Genomic DNA, 22194 nt, shown 5'->3' on the forward strand with positions numbered 1-22194 from the left:
ATAACAATAGCTTTTTCATATTATTTTATCTGCCTTACTCTGTCTGAGTAATTTTCCATATGTCTTCTCATAAATATATCATTCGAGTTATCAAATGATGCCTTTTATACTGCTAATAGCTGTAATTACTAAATTAATCTTATTATATTTTATGCATTAATGAAAATTTCATTTTTCTATAGTTACGTTATGATTTTTTCTTTTTATATAAAAAAATTTATTAACATGACTACATATCATACTTTTAAATTAATAGTTACTAAAAATATGTTAGTTTTTGAGTTTCTACTGTTCATACAAGATTTGAAGATTACTCAAACAGAAAAAATATGTTTTTCAAATTGATGATTAAAAATTTTTAAACAGCTACTTAATGTTACTATTTTAATCCAATTTTTGGGTATTTAAGTATACTGATGAGTGTTAATCACAAATTAATCATGAATAATAATAAAAAGCTATTTTTCAAGTTTTGAAAAATTTTATAAATTCCGAATAACCTCTAATAATTGTTTTATTGTACGAAGCTTGTGAAGGTCATTTGCTTCAATAACAATCATAATATTTTAGAGTAAAACCGCAAATTATTTACAAAAATGATGAAAACAATAGTCACACCGGTTGATACCGATCTATGGTAATACATACAAATTATCTTTAAATTTTTACTTCAGTACCAATTTCAGGTAATTGTATGGATTAAAAAACTATCAATTGTAGTTAAAGTAGCTTGTTGAAGATTATAAATAAATAAATAATAGATTAAACAGCTATTGAAAATTTTATGGGAACCGTCGAGAGAATCGTTATAGAAATAAGAGTAAAAACATAAAATTTTTTATGGTGGTTTCGACGTAGGGTATATAGATGCAATGTATTTTCATAATTGATGTTTCTTTTTGTCGAAAGAGAGTTTCACCGAAAACACAAACTTCACTTGCTGTTTATATATTTATAAATATTGAAATGCAGTAGAAAAGTGGCTACTATTAATACAGCTTGATAATTTTATAACGAGGTGTCACCCCTCGTTAAAAAAAAGTTTTTATTATTTTACTATTATAAACGGTTGTGTGTTGTGACAAAACTTATGAGCGAAATAATTGATGGCTGTTCGGATAGACGTTCAACGATGAGTTGTCTTGTACTTTAATTTGATATTTTTTTTTCTTTTCAATTAATATTATAGTCTAATGTTATTCGAAAAAAATTTATTGAAGATTTTTTAAATTTGTGTCTTATTCATGCATTAGATCAAATGAGATTTTATTGATGCAACATTAAATTGTTAATACACTATTTTAAAATACCTGTGTGAAAAAATCTGGAAACTGGTTCCCGAAATTTCCCGCTGTTTTTGAGCTCAAAGAGCTCGAAAACATCCCGAGTCGAAAAGTTTCAGTATTATTTTAAACTGGTTCAGCTGCTAGTATAGCCAACAGTTGAAAAAAATAAGAAGTTGCTAATTAAAATACATTATAAAATGAGCCTGGACTTAGACTGGAAGGTCGTCATATTTCACTTTTCAGGACCATCAGACTAAAATTAAGCTTGAAAATACAATCAATTACTCAGGCTATTCAGTTTGACCAATGCGTCAAATCAGGCTTTTCAGGTTGAAATTATGCTCTATAATTGGAGCGTGATCAGCTTGAAAACAGTTTAAAATTAAGACTTTTCAAGTCCAGGCAGGAAGGCCAATCTAAAAGTTTTCGTCACAAATGAAAAAAAATCATAATCATAATTTAGAGAATTTTATCAGCAATTAATATCCTTTAAAGTACATGAATATGTAGATTTTATTAAATCAATGATTGATAAAATAGATAACGATTGTTTTTATCGTGAAGTAATAAAAATTATTAAACTAGCGTTTCATGGTTTTTTAATCTCATCGGCTGAATCACTTTGAATATCAGCTAGTTCAATATGACTTGAACTGATCTTCCTGTTTGGTATACTAAAGAATACTTGATATGTATATGTTCCAAGTAAAGCACCAAGGGTTGGGCCGATCCAATATACCTATTTACATTCATCACAAGAAATTTATAATATAGTGCATTAACAATAATAGGAAATTAAGCATGAAAAAAGTATTAACTCTATTAATTCAGCAACGTTTCGTACTTTATTAGCTCTTAATCAGGCACCTATTATGACAAACTATCCCCATAGCAACCGTTACAATGTCAACAGTCTCCATAGCAACCGTCTGTACGGCAACAGTCTCCATAGCAACCGTTTCCATGACAACAGTCTCCACAGCAACCGTTTCCATGACAACAGTCTCCACAGCAACCGTTACTATGTCAACAGTCTCCATAACAAACGTTGCTACGGAAACAGTCTCCATAGCAACCGTTGCTATGACAATTTTTTCCATAGTAACTGTTGCCATGACGACTATAAGCGGTGACATAACACCAACTTTTTTAGGATAGCTACGGATAAATTTGACTGCTTACAAATTTTGTACTGATGTAAATCCCATGTGTATTTTTTCTAAGCCTGAAAAATTGCTAATAAAGCACACAACCTTGCTGAATTAAACGAGTTTATATATTTTTGATGGTCAAATTCCTACTATTGTTAATGCCTTAAATTGAAAGTATTGATGATTGGTATGAAATATATTCATGTTAAATTTTTTTTCTTCAGTATATATGTATCCATATATAATCGTAAGAACCTACCCATTGATCATCCCACGCCCCATTCCAAAGTGCAGGACCGAAAGTTCTGGCTGGATTCATGCTGCATCCGGTATAAGGACTCTAGAGTAATATTGTTCAGATAATTAATAATAAGTATATTTTCTATATGAAATATAAAATAAAAATACTGTATGGAAAAAAACCTATTATACGATTCGTCATGTAACTTACTGCAGCAAATGATAAAGCAGCAACAGAGAAACCAAATCGAAGAGCAGTAGAATCAGTAGTATGTGCACATCTTTCATCCCAAGTAGCACAAGCAGTACACAAAATGATTCCAGTACAAATAGCTTCTATCAAAATTGCTTGAACTATTGTTACACCTTGATGTATTACAGTTACGCATAATGGAGTTGTTGAATTGGCCATGCCATCGTTAAATAAATCATCTGGTGTAACTATCTGAACAGATTTATAGACAATTAAAGCTAAAAATTTTAAGAGTTAATTGATATCAAAAAAAATTTCTCTTTGTGCTACGAAAATTCATTTTTCAGTATTCTCATGCAAAAAGTTCGAAATCTTGCCACAATTAGTGGGAAAAAATGTTACTTTTTGTTATAATGATCAAATAATAAACTAATATAAAAAACAAATAATATTTTTAAAGGATAAATTTAATTAAGTGAATAATGAATAAATAAATTTGAAAATAATTTTACTTAGTAAGTGGTAATATTATTCAAAAAATTAAATTGAACAGCAAGTATATTAGGATGATAAAAAAAAATGTTGGAAAATCCTAGATTGCATACCTTTATCGCTCATATGATAGTAAAGAATAAAAATAAATAAATAATAATTAAAATGTAAAAATGATTAGTCGGAATTTCCATTCCCGTTATTTGAATTTTTTATTGATTTACTATATGACAGCTTTGGAACCTTATCAACATGTTCATTTAGTAGTTCAGGATTTTATATTCAAAATAAAGAGTTGATTACTTTTAACAAACCGTATCCTGCAATGGCTCCGATAAATTGCCCTATAATATAGACAACACTAGTTGGGATAGTTTTTAATCCTACTATGGCAGCACCAATTGTTACAGCAGGATTTAAATGTGCACCACTGATGTGTCCAAGCATCTACATTATGTTGACAATAATTTTTTTTTATCTATCAATGACATTATTAAAAAAATTTTCTATATTTTTACTCATATACAAACCATAATGATCATATTAACTGTAAGACCAAACGTTAACGCACTTTGCATCGGTGGAGGGGGAGCTGGGCCCATGGTACCTATACCTCCCATACATCCAATGAAAATTAAAATGGTGGTGCCAATTACTTCTCCAATGAACATCGTCAGTGTTCCTTCTTGGAGTTTCCATATTGAATCTGCATTAGAATATCCAATTAAATGATAACATAAATTGTAGTAGTTACAGTTAAAATTTATGTAGAAACGTTAATTCTTTTGGCGAAATTCAGATCTATTGACTCACGTACTTTTATTAGTATGACTCATTATAATAAAACTACTGGTTTATAAATACTAAGTCCTACTAACTGAATTAAACTATTAGCACTGCTACATAATTTTCGCGTGATAATTGTTGAGATAAAGGAATTTAAAAATGATTATCAATGTGATGGTCACTTTTATGATTTTTTTTTTTGCTTATTAAAATCACTGTTCAAGTACTCAAGTAAATTGATACATTATCACAGGTCTTGAAAATTATTTATTTGTCTAGATGATGTTATCTTTTAAAGAATCGTATTTTTAAAAATATAAAAATAAAATTTATTACCGATAAAATTCTTTTATCATCAGTTTTATCTATATGATTAAATATTGCCAAAATTTACATTAATAATTTAGATAAAATGATTTTAAACTGCTTCATTACCATATTTAATAATTAATAAATATATTTTTGATTTTTCAAACGAATATTATACAGTTGAAAAATTTGTTAAATTTAACACAAATTACATGTCCCAAATGGTTTACACAATATGTAGCATTTTTTTTGTGTTACAGTAACAAAAATGAATCCTCGACTTTATAACTGTATGAATTCTCGGAATTTAGCCAACTGTTATTTTGTGTTAAATTTGTTTTAACACAAAAAATATGTTGAAATTAGATAACCCATTCAATTTTAGTTAAATTTACGCTTGATGGCGTCAAATAATTGACACAAAATATACAACCATTGAATTTTTATATACACGGAAAAAAATGATGCTCAAAATTTTAATAGTTTGTAGTTTATTTTTAACTTAAAATTAGTATATTCGATACTAATATCGAACCAGGATCATTATATATAATACAAAATGGCTATTATTTATATTAAAATTTGATACACATAGAAGAGCAAAATTTGTAATTTCGTATATTAAAATTAATATGAAAAAGAATCGATAAATTGATATCGATGAATTTATGATGAATCAATAAATTAATTTATAATAACATTTTATATTAATTATTAGTCAATGGGATAGAATTTATAAAATAAGAGTTAAAAGTTTTCGGTATTTTTATGAGCAAAAAATTAGTATCTAGTATACTAATTTTTCATTTTATTATTTACCATTTATTCGATTTATGTATTTGTAAATTAATTTATAATGATGAATAAATAATATTTTAAGCTAATAATTGATCAGTAATATCGAATTTATAAAATAAAAGTCAGAAACTTTTGCATTTTTTCGGCTGGAAAAATCAGTATCTAAGATACCAATTCTTAATTTGACCAATCATTACTTTTTAATAGATGTATGTCATAAATTAATTAACTTTCACTGATAAATCACGTATTTATATACCTAAAAGTAATAATATTTACTTACTTTTTAAAATAATTGATAGTGGTTTTTAGGAATCTACAAAAATTAGTAAACTACTTTGCATTAAGTACATAATGGTATTAATTATTGATAACAGATTCCACTTTTTACTATTATTTATTAATATTTATTATTCTGTTTTTTCCGTGTACAAGAACACAAAATTTTGAAGTGTGTATGTGACAAAAGTTTAGGTCTAGCACTTCGATGACTGAATAAAAATAAAAATAATCAATTTCTACGATATTTAGTGAAAAGTGGAGTAAGTTGAATGGCCGATGAAAATTATAAGTTATTATCAAACTTATAAGTATCAAATATTACTGTAATTCAAATTAAATTATACTTGAATAATAAAATATGTTAAGTCCAAATGTACATGCGTACTTCGAATCTACTTATTTTTCTTTCCCAAGTTAGATGGCCTATCAGTGAATCCACTATTTTCTAACAGAACAGGCTTTCGAAGAAGATCAGAAAATGGAAACTACAGCAACAAAAAATGATAATACTAATCAGAATAAAAATGAATTACAATTAACAAAAATTAATAAATATCAAAATGTGAATTATAAATCGGATGCAGATTATGCGGTAATAGTAGCTCGGACTCTTTTAACTCCACTCGGTATTTATCCATTACATGGGTCAGATACAAGTTTGAGTAAATTTTTAATAGGAATTCAAATAATAATAGTTTTTGGTTTAATGTTATTTCTACTGGTACCGCATTTTATCTGGACTTTTTTCGACGCTGAAGATCTTAAAAAATTGATGAAAATAATTGCTGCTCAAATATTTAATTCATTGGCTCTGATTAAATTTTGGACTATGATTATCCACAAGAAAGAATTGAGAAATTGTTTAATACAATTGGAAAATAATTGGAAAAATGTATTATGTGAGGAAGATAGAGTGATAATGATAAAAAACGCTAAAATTGGAAGATTTTTTACGATCGCATATTTAAGCCTCTCTTATGGTGGTGCTCTACCTTATCATATTTTGTTACCATTGACAGCTGAAAGAATTGTTAAAGAAGATAATAGTACTCAAATACCATTACCTTATCCTACTGATTATGTTTTTTTTGTTCCTGAAGATTCGCCTGGTTATGAAATGCTTTTTGTGACTCACATTATTATTAGTACAATGATTTTATCAACAAATTGTGGCATATATAGTCTTATGGCTACTTATATTATGCATGCGTGTTGTCTTTTTGAAGTTGTATGCCGACATTTAGATGAATTTTCAAAAAATAGAACTGAAAATGATTTCAAGGCTGAACTTACTTGGATTGTTGAGAATCATAATCGAGCTATACAGTTAGGATTATATTAATTTTGTGTTGATTTTGAATTTTATTACGAGCATTAATTCGATTAACGAAATTTTATTTTTTAGATTTGCGGAAGTACTTGAAAATTCACTTAATATTGTGTTTCTTTGTGAAATGGTTGGATGTACAGTCATAATATGCTTTTTGGAGTATGGTGTTATTGTGGTATGAATATAGAATTTAATAAATAATAATTTCAATAAAAGTGGATTTAGATGAACACGGAGAAAAAAAACAGTTGTTTCCTATGTTGGCATTGTAGCTACTCTGTGGATATAGGAATATTTCATATGTCAACATAGGGAATTTTACTCTATGGAAATATAGAAAAAAATACTATGTTACATAAGACCTTTTCCTATAATACATAGGAAAAATTCCTTCGCCAGCGTAGGAATTATTCCTATGTAAAAAAAATTATAAAAGGGTGACATTTTTTTTGCATACACGCTGAAAAAAAAATGCTAGCTATCACCATCTTGTAATAGGGAATGATTACCATCTGTCCCGGGAAAAAAAATTTAGATCTGTTCTGATCAAATTAGATCAGCTCAGATCAAATTTGATCATAATTTATACTGAACCCAGATCAGAGTAGATCTGATTTGATCTGTTCAGATCAAACTAGATCAAACTAGATCTGATCAGATATGACATTTTTCTTTGGGAAAAAATAGTCCAGATCTACCCTGATCAAATCTCATCAAGTTAGATCAACCTAGATCTAGTCAGATCAAAATAGATCAACATTGATTAAGCGATCAATTTATGAAGTAAATATAAATAGATCTAATTGGATCTATACGGATCAAACCAGATCTGAGCTGATATAATTTTTTTTCGGTAAAAAAAGTTCAGATCTGCTCTGATCAGATTAGATCTGTACAGATTATAAAGATCTTCGTGAAGAAATATTTCTTCACATTAAATAATAATTATAAGATTAACTAATCGTAATTGAAATAAATGGCTTCAATCCTATATATTTTATATTATTGTGATATATTTAATATATTTTAAATCAGACATATCAATTTTTATTAGGATAGAGATAAAAAACAGATCGATGTAGATCTAGCGAATTAGATTAAATTTGATCTGAGCAGATCTAAGAGTGTTTTTTATTTACCTTGATCTGTTTATAGATCCAAGCAGATCTATTCTGATCAGAGTAAATCTAATTTGATCCAAACAGATCTGGCCAAAATGCAGATCTGTTCAGATCTGAAACATCAGATCTAATTTGATCTGAATAGATCTAAATTTTTATTCCCGGGTAATCATTCCCAATTACAAGATGGTGCCCAATTACATTTTTTAGTAAAAAAATAAACATAAGCTAAACAAAAATATGTTGCATAGTAAATTTATCCTTGCGGATACGAATTACGGTAAAATACGGAAATTTCCCGTAAATTGCCGCACTTTGCCGTATATTGTAGTAATTTACCGCATTGTTACCATAAATTACCGTATGCTACATAGTAAATTTTCTTATATTACCTAGTTTATTTTTCTATGTTCACATAGGAAATTATACTATGTCAACATAGTAAATTTTTCCTATGTTAGCATAGTAAAAATTCCTATGTAAACGAAGAAAATCTTACTATATATCATAGGAAAATTACTTGTTTTTTCTCCGATTATATTGTAGGATTGGGAAGACGGTAAACTCTTAGGTTTAGTAACATACATGATTTTGATGACATCAATTTTCGTTAACTGCTTCATAATTTCCTTTGTTGGTGAGCGCTTAAAAGAACAGGTATTTATGAAAATTGATTTTTAAAAAATCATTCATACAAAATTTTAATTATATACCAATTATTTTTATGTGTTTCAAGAGTATTAAAATTGGTGAATCTGCATACTTTGCAGAGTGGTATCTGTTACCAAAAGGTCTTGTTTATGATTTTATGCTAATAATGATAAGGTCAAGTAAGCCAGCAAGTTTGTCAACGGGTAAAGTTAGTGATTTATCGCTAGCTGGATTCGCTGGAGTAAGAATACATTTTGTTAATTATCAAATAGTGTCACCAAATATAAATATAAGAGTTTGATATCATTATTTTCAACAGCTTGTCAAAACTTCAGCGGCATACCTGAATTTTATACGAGCTGTTGTCTAGTTTATATTCGACAGTCACTCGGAAAAATAGTCAACAAATTTTCATAAATATGTCACTTTATATGGTGTGTAATCTTCACTCGAATATGTATCGTTAAAAATAAATCTTAATTTCATACTTCATGCGCACATGTTGAAACAGATTACACCATAAAAATATTGTGTAGTTACGTTGAAAACGATCCGTATTAAAATTTTTGAGTGAAGCACTTAACGTTTTATCATGTTTTTTCCACTATGTTACTTGAAAATTTTTAACCGATTAATGTTTAACATTTAAAAATTTATATTATGAAACACTACAATTTTTTAAAATTTAAATTAACTATAAATGGGCTGTATTTCAAAACAATGGAATTTTTTGCTGACCGTTTGCAACTAACATCAAATTGTGTTGGTTTTAACTTCATATTTTTTTCTGTGCAGAACATACGGCTCATGCGGTTATTCAACTTTGATCTAATATGAAGCGATTACAATAATTGTTATTGAATTATGTATTGCTGCAATTTTTTTTAAACTTTGTTTTTTAGTATATACAACGCATAAGTTATTTAACTATAAGTATCGTAAGCTTACAATTTTTTTAATTTGATATTTTTGTTAAATTGAATCGTGAATAATTTGTGTGCGCAAGCGTATACAGTATTTGTATTCGTCCAAACCCCTTAGTTGTCTGTATATCATAACTTTTATTTTCAAAAGTAAAGATAGAACGTTGAACATGAAACAAACAATAGTTACAAGCTTAAAAACTTACAAGTACAATAACGATTTTGTAGAAAAAAATATTGAATATGCAATTCAAATAAATCGATGGCTTTTAACTCCTCTCGGTATTTGGCCGCTATCATCAAAATCAAATTTACTTGAAAGAGTAATTAACTATATAATTATAATTATATGCTCACTATTATTAATATTCATAATTGTACCGGGTAGTCTTTTTACTTACGTAAAAATAAAAAATCCTGCAATAAGAATAAAACTAACAGGAGCGTTGAGTTTTTGTGTGATGGCAATAATAAAATATTACTCACTGGTATCCGGGCGTAAAAATATTGCAGATTGCATCGAACACTTGGTTTCAGATTGGCTACGAATAAATCCATTAAATAACCGTGAAATAATGTTAAAATATGCTCAATTGGGACGTTACGGTTCAATAATTTGTGCTCTTTTTATGTATGGTGGTGGTTTATTTTATGCAGGTATACTTCCACATGTATCAGCAAGTGTTAAAAATGAAAACAATGTAACTATTCGGCCAATAGCTTATCCAAGTTACTATATTATTTTTGATCCACAAGAAAGTCCAGCTTATGAAGTTGTTTATTCTTTACATTGCTGCTGTGCATTTGTAATGCATTCAGTTACAAGTGCAGCTTGTAGTCTTGCGGTAGTTTTTGTGATGCACGCATGTGGACAATTAGATATTCTCATTGCTTGGTTAAACGAACTTGTAGATGGAAATGATCACCGTAAAGAAGTCAGTAAGAGATTTTCCGATATAATCGAACAACATACAAGAACTCTCAGGTATAATTAAAACTATTTTTATACTCGGAAAAGAAAAATAGGTAATTTTCCCATGTTACATAGCAATATTTCCTTGGTTCATACACTGTCAAAAATAACCGGGGTAAGTCCAAGCGGTGTAGGTGTTAGAATTTGCGGTGCTAAATTTCAACACCGAAAGCCGTGTGAAAATAACGCCACCGCCGGTGAAAATATTCTTTACCGGAGTTGAAATATTTTACTTTAGGAATGTTTTTTACTTTCTCGATCCCTACAGTTAAACAGTGTGCGTGTGTGTGCTCGTGTGTCTGAATGTGTGTGAGTGCGAGTATGTGAGTTTGAGTGTGTGTGTGTGTGTGTGTGTGTGTGTGTGTGTGTGTGTGTGTGTGTGTGTGTGTGTGTGTGTGTGTGTGTGTGTGTGTGTGTGTGTGTGTGTGTGTGTGTGTGTGTGTGTGTGTGTGTGTGTGTGTGTGTGTGTGTGTGTGTGTGTGTGTGTGTGTGTGTGTGTGTGTGTGTGTGTGTGTGTGTGTGTGTGTGTGTGTGTGTGTGTGTGTGTGTGTGTGTGTGTGTGTGTGTGTGTGTGAAGATATTTTTTGCGTTTTATAAGCTTTCCAAAGTTAATACTCTGAGTGGACGCACTTTACCCCGCTTTTACACCGGTATTTTAACACCGCCGAATTAAGCCTCCTACACCGATGTTATTTCATTTTAACACCGCGCGGAGTTAAAATGAGTCTATTTTTAACACCGCTCTTTTTACAGTATATGGAAATTTTCAGTATGTCAACATATCTGTTGACTCCTAAATAACTCCCGATTTTTTACAGTGTATAACAAAGTGAAAATTCTGTAACAGTGCGTTTTAGATTTCCGTCTTGGAGATTGGACGTAAAGATATCAGTTGCCCCTATAGCGATCGATTATGTTAATTTTGTGATATTTATAAATTTTCACACTGTTCACTTAATAATTGTTTTTACAGATTTATTGCAAGCACTGAAAATGTACTATGCGAAATCTGTCTAGTTGAGGTTATAGGGTGTACTTTAAACATTTGTTTTTTAGGATATTACTTGATGTTGGTAAGTATACTATTTCGTTATAAAAAATAAAAGAACATTTTTTATAACTCCTGTGTTTAAAGTTCACTATTCGAGCGTTGTGAGGCACGAATAAAATAGGTGTCTCGATAATTGACGAAGCTATAGAACGATATTGAAAAATCAGCTGTTTTAATTTTCAGCATGACTGTGCTGAAAATTAAGTTGCTATAATTATATACAAATCAAGGATAGAGAAAATCATCTCCCTATATATGATTCGTATCGCCTAGTTTATTTACCCGCACACTCGATACTCAAAAATTAACTAAAACAGATGAATTGAAAAACAAATCATATAAATAACTTATTTCACAAATACATTATATATTTCTTTGTAAAATTTTATATTTCTTAGTAAAACAATAATTTTTTTTTTTTTTTAATTAATTAAAATTCTCTCAGTTGAACTTTCAACATAATCGTTATAAAAAATATTGTTCGAGACGAATGATTAAAACGAGAAATCCTGTATACGTGTCTTATCAACACTCGTCTTAGCCCTGATTAAAAAAACGATTCAAAACAATTAGAAATGATTCAAACGATTAAATTTTAATACTATATAGATATACATTCATCATTGAGTAAATCGTTCTGTTTAGTCATGGAGGCTATGTTACATTGCAACGAGAACAAGTACATATATCTTTTTCGCACAAACGAAGCGAGACTTGTGTTGCCAACACAAGCATACCGCAAACCCTCGTTTTGATCCTATGTATCGAAAATAGCTATTTCTCACCTCCGGGCGGAAAGCGTCAACTTTCGTCCCGCTGTGCAAAACGAAGTTGCCGCTTTCCGTCCCCGTTAAGGAGAAAAATAGTATACACTACTCGGGAAGTAAATAAGAAAGCCTCAGATCACATGTTTGGTGATCTCGGCTTCGCCTTGGCATTACAAGTGATCTGAGACATTTCTTACTTTACTTCCCTAGGTGTGTAATATACTAATTTTTCTTTAATTTTCTTTACGTATTTTGGATAAGGAATGGCAGCAAAGTGATGCTATCGGAATAATGACTTATACAATACTTTTGATATCCTTCATATTTAATATTTTTCTTTTCTGTTACATTGGTGAACTTCTAAAAGCCAAAGTATGTTTTATTTTTATTAGTATACATATTATAATTATTAGCTTTATGAATTTATCAGCTGCAATTGTTTGTATTGACCACTTTGTACTGAAAAATGTTTCATTATAGTGCAGTGAAGTCGGCGAGAGAACTTTCATGATTGATTGGTATCGTTTACCTGAAAAAAAAGCACTTGGATTAACTTTGACAATTGCCACAGCACAAAATCCTATCACAATAACAGCTGGAAAAGTGTTTAATCTTTCTCTAAATGGTTTTTGTACTGTAAGTATATTTTTCGATTTTTTTTTTTTTTACTTAAAATACTATAATTTGAAAGATTTTCATTTTTCAAGGTAATCAGAACCTCGGTTACGTATTTAAATCTCCTACGTACATTTATGTCATGAAAGATTAATTCAATATTATTATTAATATTAATTACTTAATATCCATTTGTTAATTTATTTATACTAAAATTATCTTTAATCACTCAATTGCTGTACAAATTCTTTTATTTTGCATTCCTGAGTATAAAGTTAACCTTTTTATTTGCATATAGTTTCCCTGGTGGTTTAGAATCACGGTGGAAACACGGTGGGTTTGTTCCATTTTACCACCGAGATTACAAGGTGTTGCCACCGTGGTTCCACGGTATACCCAGAAAATCGGTTACACAGTGGGACCAAGGTGGAAACACAGTGGTAAAGCCACCGTGGAACCACGGTGGATACACCGCGTAATCACAGTGGATACACCGTGTTTACTCGGTGGTAAAATGGCACAAACCTACCGTGTACCCACCGTGGAATCACGGTGTTTACACTTCCACGGTGATTTCACCGTAATTCAAATCCACTAGGGTTACGAGTTCCTTAATTGTGTAAATGCTCGAATGCGCTTTATGATACACACACACAAAAAAATCTAAAACTTACAGTTTGTTTCGTAAATATATCTTTCCTAACCCAAGTGGATAAAGGTTACAACTTATATCGCACAGTAAAAAAAGTGGTGTTAAAATAGAGCTATTACCCAAATAAGACATGCTTGGGCTAGGGCTGCACTCGAGCCGAGACAAGACAAGATTGGAACGATCTTGTCTCGATCTTGACCTTTTTCGTCTCGTCTTGACCTCGAACTCGAAATGTAAGTCTCGCATTGATCTCGAAAATCAGTAAATTGATTATATCGTCTTGTCTTGTCTTGGTCTTGAATTATCCTGAATTTCTCTTAAATTAATTTAAAATATTTTACACAATTACATTTCATTGGTTTGTATTTTATAATTGGGATAATTTTAAAAAATGTCTTGAATTTGTTATTAAGTTCTTCGTTCTTTTTAAAATAAACGAGCTTCCATAGTATTTTTAAAATACTATTTTAATTCCATGTAATATAATTAATAATGTTAAATTATAGCAGCAGGTTAATGAGCAGCTAGAAGGCTTACTCAAGATACTTATTCCAGAATCTTGCTTAAACACCTGTTACTATGGCACCTCTAGTATATCGTAAGAACAAAATTCTGATTTATTTAGTGCGAAAAATTCAGAAATCAAAACTAAAGTATCCATTTAATATTTTCCAATAAAATATGTAAATTTAATAACAGTAACAATAATAACAGTAAACTAAATCACAAATTTTATTTAACAGTTTTTTAATCATTTTTAAAACTTTTTTTTTAATCACAAATTTTTTTTTAATAGAGCTCTATTACACTGTCGTAAACAACAACGATTGACTACATGAATTATAGTCATGTATAAAGACAAAATCTTGATAAAACTATTTCACATATATTTATTATATTGTATTGGTTCTTGTCAAGACATTGCAAGATTTTCGATGGTCTTGGTCTTGGTCTCGATATTGCTATCAATTACTGTAATTTACCGTAATTCGGATCTGCTAGGGTAAGTCGAGACGAGATCGAGACAAGATCAAGATAATCTCAATCTTGAGTGCAGCCCTATGCGCAACTATTTTCAACTATAGCCTTCTTCTAGAATTGAGTTATATTCTGGCGCGAATTTCTTGTATAAAGCTTGCACTAGACTTGCTATTGAAATCTAGCCACAAGTATCTGCAGCAAGACACATAGGTAAGAAAAGACACTAACGTCTATCGAACTTGAGACCAGGCTTGCGCAAGCCTTGAACAAGATTGTTATGTGGTTACAACACTGAAAAATCTTTTAACACTGGAAAATTTTCTCAACACTGGTGATGGTGTTATCCTAACACCACTTGCGGTGTTAAAATTTAACACCGATAAGTTGCAGATTTTGATAGTGGCGACATTGATTTTGTTCACAGTGCGTAATTATTAAAGTGTATGTAGTAATAGATACCGTATAATCAAGATCTAAATGTAATTGTAGTTTAATCGAATAGAAAATATTTTATTTAAAACTGAAAAATGCAAAAAAATATAAACATAATTTTACAATGTAGGATTAGCAAAAAATTTAAAAACAGAAACTTTTTAAATTACGAAACTGTAATTTAAAAAGTTTTTCTTTCTGCATGAAATAACAAAATACATAAACATATGTTTTTACGGTTGAACATTTTAATATAATATACTTATGTAATTTCAATATAGATTTTAACTTTAATTTTCTTTATGGATAAAAAAATATCAAAGGTGAAAAAAAATATTTTTAACTTTTAATAGAAAATAATTAAAACTTTTTCGCTGATCTAAGTAATGAATAAAAAAGTAGCATAGCAAAACTTTATAGAAAAAATTATTTAATGTACCTTTTAACAGTAATGATTATTAAACTGAACTGAGAATAAGTTTCTTGCTCACAAGCTATTGATATTAAAGTTCAGTCATTTGATGAAAAAAATGACTAATAATTTACTTCTTTATAATGACTGTAGAACAGTAATTTTATTTAATGACTACGAAACTTATTTGTAATTTTAAAATAAAAAACGTGCGCAAGCGCGACTATAATTTTTTCAATATATTTGTAGAAAGAACAATCAGTTAACTATAAGTGTTCTCCATAGAAAGATTAACTGACGTATATGAAAAGACAAATGTAAGGTCGTCATGAGAAATAATGAAAAGGACAATTTGGATAATATAAAAATGTTTAATGAAAAATACGCTTTACAAATTAATCGATGGACTCTTAAAATATTGGGAATATGGCAGTTTGTTATTGAATCCTCTAATTTTTCAAAAATTGTTGCTGTTTGTCTTATGATAGTTTGTATAAATTTATTAACATTTGTCATAATACCAGGCGCGCTTTTTGCATTTGTTCTCATAAAAGATCCGGCAGTCAGGCTTAGGATTACTGGAGCTTTGAGTTATATTGTTATGGGTATTATAAAATACTATTATTTAACAACTCAAAGATATAAAATTAGTGATTGTATGAATCATTTGATTTATGACTGGAAAAAAATAAACAAATTCGACGATAAAAGTATAATGATAGATTATGCTAAATTTGGTCGTCAGAGCTCTATTTTAAGTGCTATTTTTATGTATAGCAGCAGTATATTCTACGTGTTTATACTACCTTTTGAATCAACAGGAATGAACAACAAGGGTAATGTTACAACTCTATCATTCGTTTATCCCTGTCATTTTATTATTTTTAACCAATATGAAAGCCCAGCATATGAAATAGTTTACATTATGCATTGCTCCTGCGCTTTTGTACTGGCTTCAATTACTAATGCAACGTGCAATCTTGCTACAGTTTTTATTATGCATGCTTGTGGACAGTTAGAAATAATGACATTATGGTTAAATGATATAGATACGCCTGAAAATACAGGAAAAAAAACATATTCAAAATATTTTGCTATTATTGAACAACACACGGAAACTTTGAGGTAATTCATTGGTATATACATATATGTGACTTATAAGGGTAGATTCATTTTCCGACAATATGACGCGCACATAAATATTTAAGCCAGTAGTTTGGCTGGTGTTTTTTTTTTATTTTATTTTATTTTATTTATTTTTATATTTTTTTTTTTTTTTTGAAAGTACGTTGGAAAATAATAAGTGATCTCAAAAATTTGAGCTTGATACGACCAAAATTCAAACGCTGTCAAATTAAATAAAATTGAAAAAAAATTCATGTTTTAGAGTTTTTCACGATTTTTTTTTTCTTATACTCTATGAAATGTAAAAACTCAAGTAAAACAACATTCTTCTCGATGAAAAATGATTTTATCTAATTATATATGAGTATAAATGATTATATATGAGATTATCCATAATTATATATGATTGTACGTAATTATACATGGAATTATATATGAACCTATATATAATTAGATCTGATCAGACCTGGCTGATCAAGGGTAAATATCTCGCTGCGCTCGTGCGAGAAACGTGTATATACTCGTTCTTAAAATAGGAAAACTAGCAAATGACCTGGGTGATCTCTTAAAATAGTACACGGAAAAAAATTTACTGTTGCTGCAACAGGAAAAAATCCTGTTGTAGCAACAGGATTTTCCTGCAGCTGCAACAGGAGACAGCCATGTTGCAGCAACATTAAATTTTTTCCGTGTAGTTAAGGGCTCAAATTTTGACCAAAATATTTTTTTTTACAAATTCTACAAGATTTTGAGTCAGCACCTTGAAAAAAAAATATTGCTCTGAAACGAGCCACCCTAATGTATATACTTTTAACAGCTCAACTTTATTTCCCGTTTTTTATGTAGATTAGTTGAGAAAATTAAAGAATTATTCCAACATATATGCTTTGTGGAAGTTATCGGATGTACTTTGAATATTTGTCTATTAGGATACTATATTTTACTTGTGAGTGCTTTAAATATCTGATATTTATTATGAATCGAAAGATACATAAATAGTGTTAAAAAGATCTTTTCCACAAAATTTGTTTGCTAAGGAGTGGAAAAACAACGAAACTGGTGGAATGACGACGTATATATTGCTGTTAGTTTCATTCGTTTATAACATTTTTTTGTATTGCTACGTTGGAGAATTACTTACTGAAAAAGTAAGTTTCCATCACCTATATACATAGGTACGACATGCTAAAACAAAATATTTTTATGATAGTGTCAGGATGTAAGTAATGTTGTATATATGAGTAAATGGTATCAGTTACCTGAAAATCTTGCTCGAGGATTCGTTTTAACTATTGTCATAGCTCAAAATTATGAACCTATAAAAGCTGGAAAATTAGTCTATCTTTCTATTGACACTTTTGGTACGGTAAGTTAAGAAGAAAAAAGATTAAATTTGATTGTTCTATTTCTGTCATTATAATTGCTTCTTCAGTTTTTACTTAAGACGATTTGTTTAACTAAATTATTCCATAGATAATTCGAACTGCACTGGCATATCTGAATATTTTACGAACATTTATGGAATAAAAGTGACCAGTAAATTATTGAATATTATTTTTGAGTCTTATAATAAATGATTCTATTGAAATTCAATTAAAAAATTCTACCTTCCATTTTAGTCACTGTCAATTCACAGAATGGATACTGATCTAAAGAAACCTAGAAATTGGTGATATCACAAATTTTTTTGAAAAGTTGATTGATAAAAAAGAAATATCAGTCGTATTCATAACGATTTATTATTAACACACGTTTATACTTGTACCTAATAATAGTATAAAGTTGTACAATTGAAAAAATTGAAATTACATAAATTATTAAAATAAAGTTAATCAATAATGAAAAAGTTTTTGTAGATTATTGCAGGTGGAATTCCCACGTTTTTATAATAATTTTTTATCCGTTCGGTTTTAATTATTCATGTTGTACATTTATCAAGAGCGCATGCGCTTTGATGATTATTTTTTTGGAATTAAACGTAGCTTAATGTTAGTATTCTATAAATCTTTACGTAGTGATCATGAGAAACGGAATGGAAATTCTTGGTACTGTGCCTGATTTAACAGAACAATCACAAAGTGACATAAAATATAGTACAGAAATGAATCGTTGGTTTTTACAACCGATTGGCATTTGGCCAGCAAGTTCAAATATTTTTGAAAAAATTATCTCTGAAATTTTGGTGATTGTTTGTTATTTTCTAATTTGTTTTCTCCTAATACCATGTGGTCTACATACTTTTCTCAATGAAAAAGATCCAAGGTTAAAAATGAAAATGATTGGTCCCTTGAGTTTTTGTTTAATGGCAATTTGTAAATATTGCTTTTTAGTAATGAGAAAAAAACAAATTCGTGAATGCTTAAAACATATTTATGTAGATTGGCGCCGAGTTCGCTCACCATCAGATCGAACGATAATGTTGATAAATGCAAAGATAGGTCGTTTCATTGCTAGTCTCTCTGCAGTTTTTATGTACAGTGGAGGATTTTTTTATCATACGATAATGCCACTCTCAGCTGGTAATTTTATTACACCTGATAACATAACTATTCGACCACTAACATATCCGGTTTACGCTCCTCTTTTTGCTGCTCTGACAACCCCATCTTATGAAATTGTTTTTACAATACAGTGGTTCTCAGGTTTTGTATTATACAGCATCACTATTGGAGCATGCAGTCTAGCAGCTATATTTGTTCTTCATACGTGCGGACAACTTAAAATTGTCATGTCTCGATTGGAAAATTTGATCGACGATGATAATAAAAAATTTACTGACAGTTTGGAAAATCGAATAGCTGAGATTGTTCAAATTCATCTCCGTGCACTTAAGTAATTACATTATATTCTATCAATTATTAATGTATCGATTATGAAACTTTAGAATATTGTTTCAACTGTTTGCACACGTGAAAAATTATCTATCAGAAAATAGGTAAATTCATTTTGAATTTTTATACATAGAGACAGAATTATAGTGATCGTTTCTAAAATCCGTTTATAAAATAGCGTCTCATATTGTTATGGTAATAATTACTTGAACTTATGGGATATATACACCCATGATTTCTGGAAAAAGTTCCCATAACTACACGGAAAGAAAATTATGGGAACGATTTCCATAATTTTATGAATTTTTTTCCTATACTAGTATAGGAACTATGATCATAAATTATGGGAGCAGTTCCTATCATTATGGGAATGCTACTCATAATATTACAGGAATAGTTCCTATACTATTCCCATGTAAAAAAAATTCGTTCCAAAAAGATTCCAAAAAAGTTCTGCATGTGGAACTTCTAAAAATAAGACAGATTAGAACTTCGAATGGAATTTTTTTGGAACATTAGTAATTTTGATGGTAAAAGAAAAGTGTTTATGAACAAATTTAGAGTCAAAATAGGACGTTTTTGGAACTTTTTTGGAATTTCATACAGACATTCCAAAAAAGTTCCAGAATCACCACTTTTGACTTTTTTATGGACTAAAAAAGGCATTCCAAAACATTCTAAAATCCCTACTTTTGCATCTTTTGTAGACTAAAAACGTTCCAGAGACATGCTAAAAAACTTAAAAAATCACTACTTTTGAATTTTTTATAGAACCAAAAAAAACGCCCATAAAAAATTCTAAAAAATTTCCAAGAACGTCCTTTTTTGACTCTAAATTTGCTCATAAAAACTTTTTTTTTATCATCAAAATTACAAAAGTTCCATTCGAAGTTCTAATTTGTCTCATGTTTAGAAGTTCCACATGCGGAACTTTTTTGGAATCTTTTTGGAACGAATTTTTTTTACACGGGCTATGGGAACCATTCCCATAATCTATAGGAATGAACCCTAGATATTATAGGAATCATTCCCATAATGGTATAGGAACCATACCTATAACAGTATGGGAACTGTTAAAAGTTCCTGTATTGTATCTTAATTGTTAAAAAATTAATTGTCCTGGTGGGTAAATAATTCACGTAAATATATTCTTATATTTAATGATATTAATTTAAATATTCATCAGTTTTATAGTGCGAACTGAAAAAATTTTAAATGAAGTATGTCTTATTGAATTTGTCGGCTGTACTATGAATATATGCTTTCTTGGGTATTACTTTATGACGGTACATATTATTTATGAAAATATATACACATATGTCAACATTAATAATTTTTAGGAGTTTGAAAGAGCAGAAACAATAGCCACTGTGACATATTGTGTTCTTCTTGTATCATTTACATTTAACATTTTCATTCTTTGTTATATTGGTGAAATGCTGACCCAACAAGTAATTGATATCTTCAAATTTAATAATTACAATCGATCATAATTATTTTGAATTAGTAAATAATGTAGAATTTATTATTTCATAGGGGATCAAAGTTGGGTTAACAGCGTACACGATTAACTGGTATGAATTATCAGGAAAGAAAGCAAAAGATTTAATTTTACTTTTGGCAATGTCTAACTATCCTAATAGTATAACGGCTGGAAAAATGGCAGAGCTATCATATAACAGTTTTTGTGGTGTAGATTTCAAATTTATTTATTTACTTAATTTTTAGATCTAATATTTTATAACTGACTGTAATTTAAACTTTTTTTTTTCAGGTTTTAAGAAGTGCTGCAGCATATTTGAATCTTCTACGAACTGTTGTCTTATAACTAATTTCGTAATAAAAATTTTTCTAAAAATAGCTAATGACTGTCATGTGAATAAACCGAGAAATTCGCTTGACATACAATTTCTAAGAAGAATTATTTTCAATTATTAAATAATACTTGTCATTTATTTATTTTTTAAATTTATAATATCGGAAGCGATCAACTCTCTATCAACGCATTAGTGAAAATCATGTGGCAATCACTATTTGGCAGTGAATAGTCATTTATTGCCAGTCACTATTTTCGCTATTTCAAGTTTAAGACAGAAGTTACACGGAGAAATTATTCTCGTTTGAAATGCTATGGTGTCATATTAAAGTCGGTCTATGTTGGTCACCCGCAGAAATTGTATATAAACATGTTCAAAACTAACTATGGCCAAAGTAAAATTGACAACGATTATAGTCATTTTTGCATGTGTTTATTCAAATTTCCGTCAGATGGTCACTATGATCTGACTTAACTATGACACTATAGCATTTCATGACACCAAAGAATTTAATAACTCAAATAAGCAATGCGTTAATAATTGAATGCATATCGTTGCCAAAAGGCAACGCACTATTTTTTGACTCACAAATATAAAATTGCATGGAGAAAACAAAATTTTTCTAATGATAATTGAGCACTAACTTTTCATTTCACGTTCTAAGTGTGCAATCCCCCCATGGAAAAAATTTATATGTTGAATATATTAAAAATAGATTTCTACATATAAATCATATATAAACGCAATATAACAAAAATATACGTAAAATATACTGAAAATATATACGAATATATGCTACATATAAAAAAAATATAAATAGAATATATATGGAATATATAACTTTTGGCCGATTTTCGTATATATAAAATATATGTTCAATATAATGAAGTTATATGTATAATATATTTTGTATGGATAATCATAAAGGCAGTAAAAGTTCAAAGAAATATATACATGATTCAAACCCATACGAAAA

The 22194-nt window shown here is 29.2% G+C and overlaps 4 protein-coding genes and 1 long non-coding RNA gene across 10 annotated transcripts; 3 read left to right on the forward strand and 2 right to left on the reverse strand.

Annotated features, from left to right (window-relative positions):
- Positions 1 to 338: 338 nt before the first annotated feature.
- Positions 339 to 4338, reverse strand: LOC130666968 (aquaporin AQPAe.a-like). The gene is made up of 6 exons (XM_057468318.1): positions 4180 to 4338; positions 3893 to 4068; positions 3666 to 3809; positions 2889 to 3122; positions 2697 to 2777; positions 339 to 2025 (listed from the first exon to the last, which is right to left on the reverse strand). The coding sequence occupies exons 1-6, from the start codon at positions 4196 to 4198 to the stop codon at positions 1876 to 1878; spliced, it is 804 nt and encodes a 267-aa protein (XP_057324301.1). The 5' UTR covers positions 4199 to 4338; the 3' UTR covers positions 339 to 1875.
- Positions 4339 to 5797: 1459 nt separating this feature from the next.
- On the forward strand, positions 5798 to 9573 carry LOC130666279 (odorant receptor 49b-like). Of its 2 annotated transcripts, XR_008989647.1 has the most exons (6): positions 5798 to 6863; positions 6943 to 7042; positions 8535 to 8645; positions 8725 to 8880; positions 8959 to 9073; positions 9435 to 9573. XR_008989647.1 is itself a non-coding variant. In XM_057467113.1 (5 exons), exons 1-5 carry the CDS (start codon positions 6016 to 6018, stop codon positions 9007 to 9009), a joined length of 1266 nt encoding a protein of 421 aa, XP_057323096.1. In that variant the 5' UTR covers positions 5799 to 6015; the 3' UTR covers positions 9010 to 9337. The 2 variants fall into 2 exon arrangements, 1 of the variants encoding a protein (XP_057323096.1); XM_057467113.1 differs by lacking the exon at positions 9435 to 9573 and having other exon boundaries at positions 5799 to 6863; positions 8959 to 9337.
- Positions 9574 to 9592: 19 nt separating this feature from the next.
- LOC130666278 (odorant receptor 4-like) lies at positions 9593 to 21890 on the forward strand. Of its 4 annotated transcripts, XM_057467109.1 has the most exons (7): positions 9593 to 10547; positions 11509 to 11608; positions 12615 to 12725; positions 12834 to 12989; positions 20742 to 20852; positions 20938 to 21093; positions 21176 to 21882. In XM_057467109.1, exons 1-7 carry the CDS (start codon positions 9733 to 9735, stop codon positions 21227 to 21229), a joined length of 1503 nt encoding a protein of 500 aa, XP_057323092.1. In that variant the 5' UTR covers positions 9593 to 9732; the 3' UTR covers positions 21230 to 21882. The 4 variants fall into 4 exon arrangements, with proteins under 4 accessions (XP_057323092.1, XP_057323093.1, XP_057323094.1 ...); XM_057467110.1 differs by lacking the exons at positions 20742 to 20852; positions 20938 to 21093; positions 21176 to 21882 and adding an exon at positions 14127 to 14432; XM_057467111.1 differs by lacking the exons at positions 20742 to 20852; positions 20938 to 21093; positions 21176 to 21882 and adding an exon at positions 13061 to 13243.
- On the reverse strand, positions 12667 to 18660 carry LOC130666285 (uncharacterized). Its single transcript, XR_008989648.1, has 4 exons — positions 18178 to 18660; positions 17830 to 18067; positions 17712 to 17755; positions 12667 to 12882 (listed from the first exon to the last, which is right to left on the reverse strand). It is a non-coding gene; the product is annotated as an uncharacterized LOC130666285 (long non-coding RNA).
- On the forward strand, positions 15654 to 18327 carry LOC130666283 (odorant receptor 4-like). 2 transcript variants are annotated; one of them, XM_057467118.1, is made up of 6 exons: positions 15654 to 16570; positions 17417 to 17516; positions 17608 to 17718; positions 17781 to 17936; positions 18044 to 18106; positions 18190 to 18327. In XM_057467118.1, the coding sequence occupies exons 1-5, from the start codon at positions 15774 to 15776 to the stop codon at positions 18095 to 18097; spliced, it is 1218 nt and encodes a 405-aa protein (XP_057323101.1). In that variant the 5' UTR covers positions 15654 to 15773; the 3' UTR covers positions 18098 to 18106; positions 18190 to 18327. The 2 variants fall into 2 exon arrangements, with proteins under 2 accessions (XP_057323101.1, XP_057323100.1); XM_057467117.1 differs by having other exon boundaries at positions 18044 to 18327.
- Positions 21891 to 22194: the final 304 nt, after the last annotated feature.

The sequence above is a fragment of the Microplitis mediator genome, chromosome 4 (assembly GCF_029852145.1).
Source record: "Microplitis mediator isolate UGA2020A chromosome 4, iyMicMedi2.1, whole genome shotgun sequence".
Taxonomy (NCBI): Eukaryota; Metazoa; Arthropoda; class Insecta; order Hymenoptera; family Braconidae; genus Microplitis; species Microplitis mediator.

Bases quoted from the DNA above. Each gene is read 5' to 3' on its own strand.
- LOC130666279 (XM_057467113.1), top strand. From the start codon at position 6,016: ATGGAAACTACAGCAACAAAAAATGATAATACTAATCAGAATAAAAAT. The intron at 6,864-6,942 runs GTTAGGATTATA...TTTATTTTTTAG, and splicing joins AATCATAATCGAGCTATACA to ATTTGCGGAAGTACTTGAAA. The intron at 8,881-8,958 runs GTAAGAATACAT...TATTTTCAACAG, and splicing joins CGCTAGCTGGATTCGCTGGA to CTTGTCAAAACTTCAGCGGC.
- LOC130666968 (XM_057468318.1), bottom strand. The intron at 3,810-3,892 runs GTTTGTATATGA...AACATAATGTAG, and splicing joins CAGTTAATATGATCATTATG to ATGCTTGGACACATCAGTGG. The intron at 2,026-2,696 runs GTAGGTTCTTAC...GAATGTAAATAG, and splicing joins GGGCGTGGGATGATCAATGG to GTATATTGGATCGGCCCAAC.
- LOC130666283 (XM_057467117.1), top strand. From the start codon at position 15,774: ATGAGAAATAATGAAAAGGACAATTTGGATAATATAAAAATGTTTAAT. The intron at 16,571-17,416 runs GTAATTCATTGG...TTTTTTATGTAG, and splicing joins CAACACACGGAAACTTTGAG to ATTAGTTGAGAAAATTAAAG. The intron at 17,719-17,780 runs GTAAGTTTCCAT...TTTTTATGATAG, and splicing joins GAGAATTACTTACTGAAAAA to TGTCAGGATGTAAGTAATGT.
- LOC130666278 (XM_057467109.1), top strand. From the start codon at position 9,733: ATGAAACAAACAATAGTTACAAGCTTAAAAACTTACAAGTACAATAAC. The intron at 12,990-20,741 runs GTAAGTATATTT...AATAATTTTTAG, and splicing joins CTCTAAATGGTTTTTGTACT to GAGTTTGAAAGAGCAGAAAC. The intron at 20,853-20,937 runs GTAATTGATATC...ATTATTTCATAG, and splicing joins GTGAAATGCTGACCCAACAA to GGGATCAAAGTTGGGTTAAC.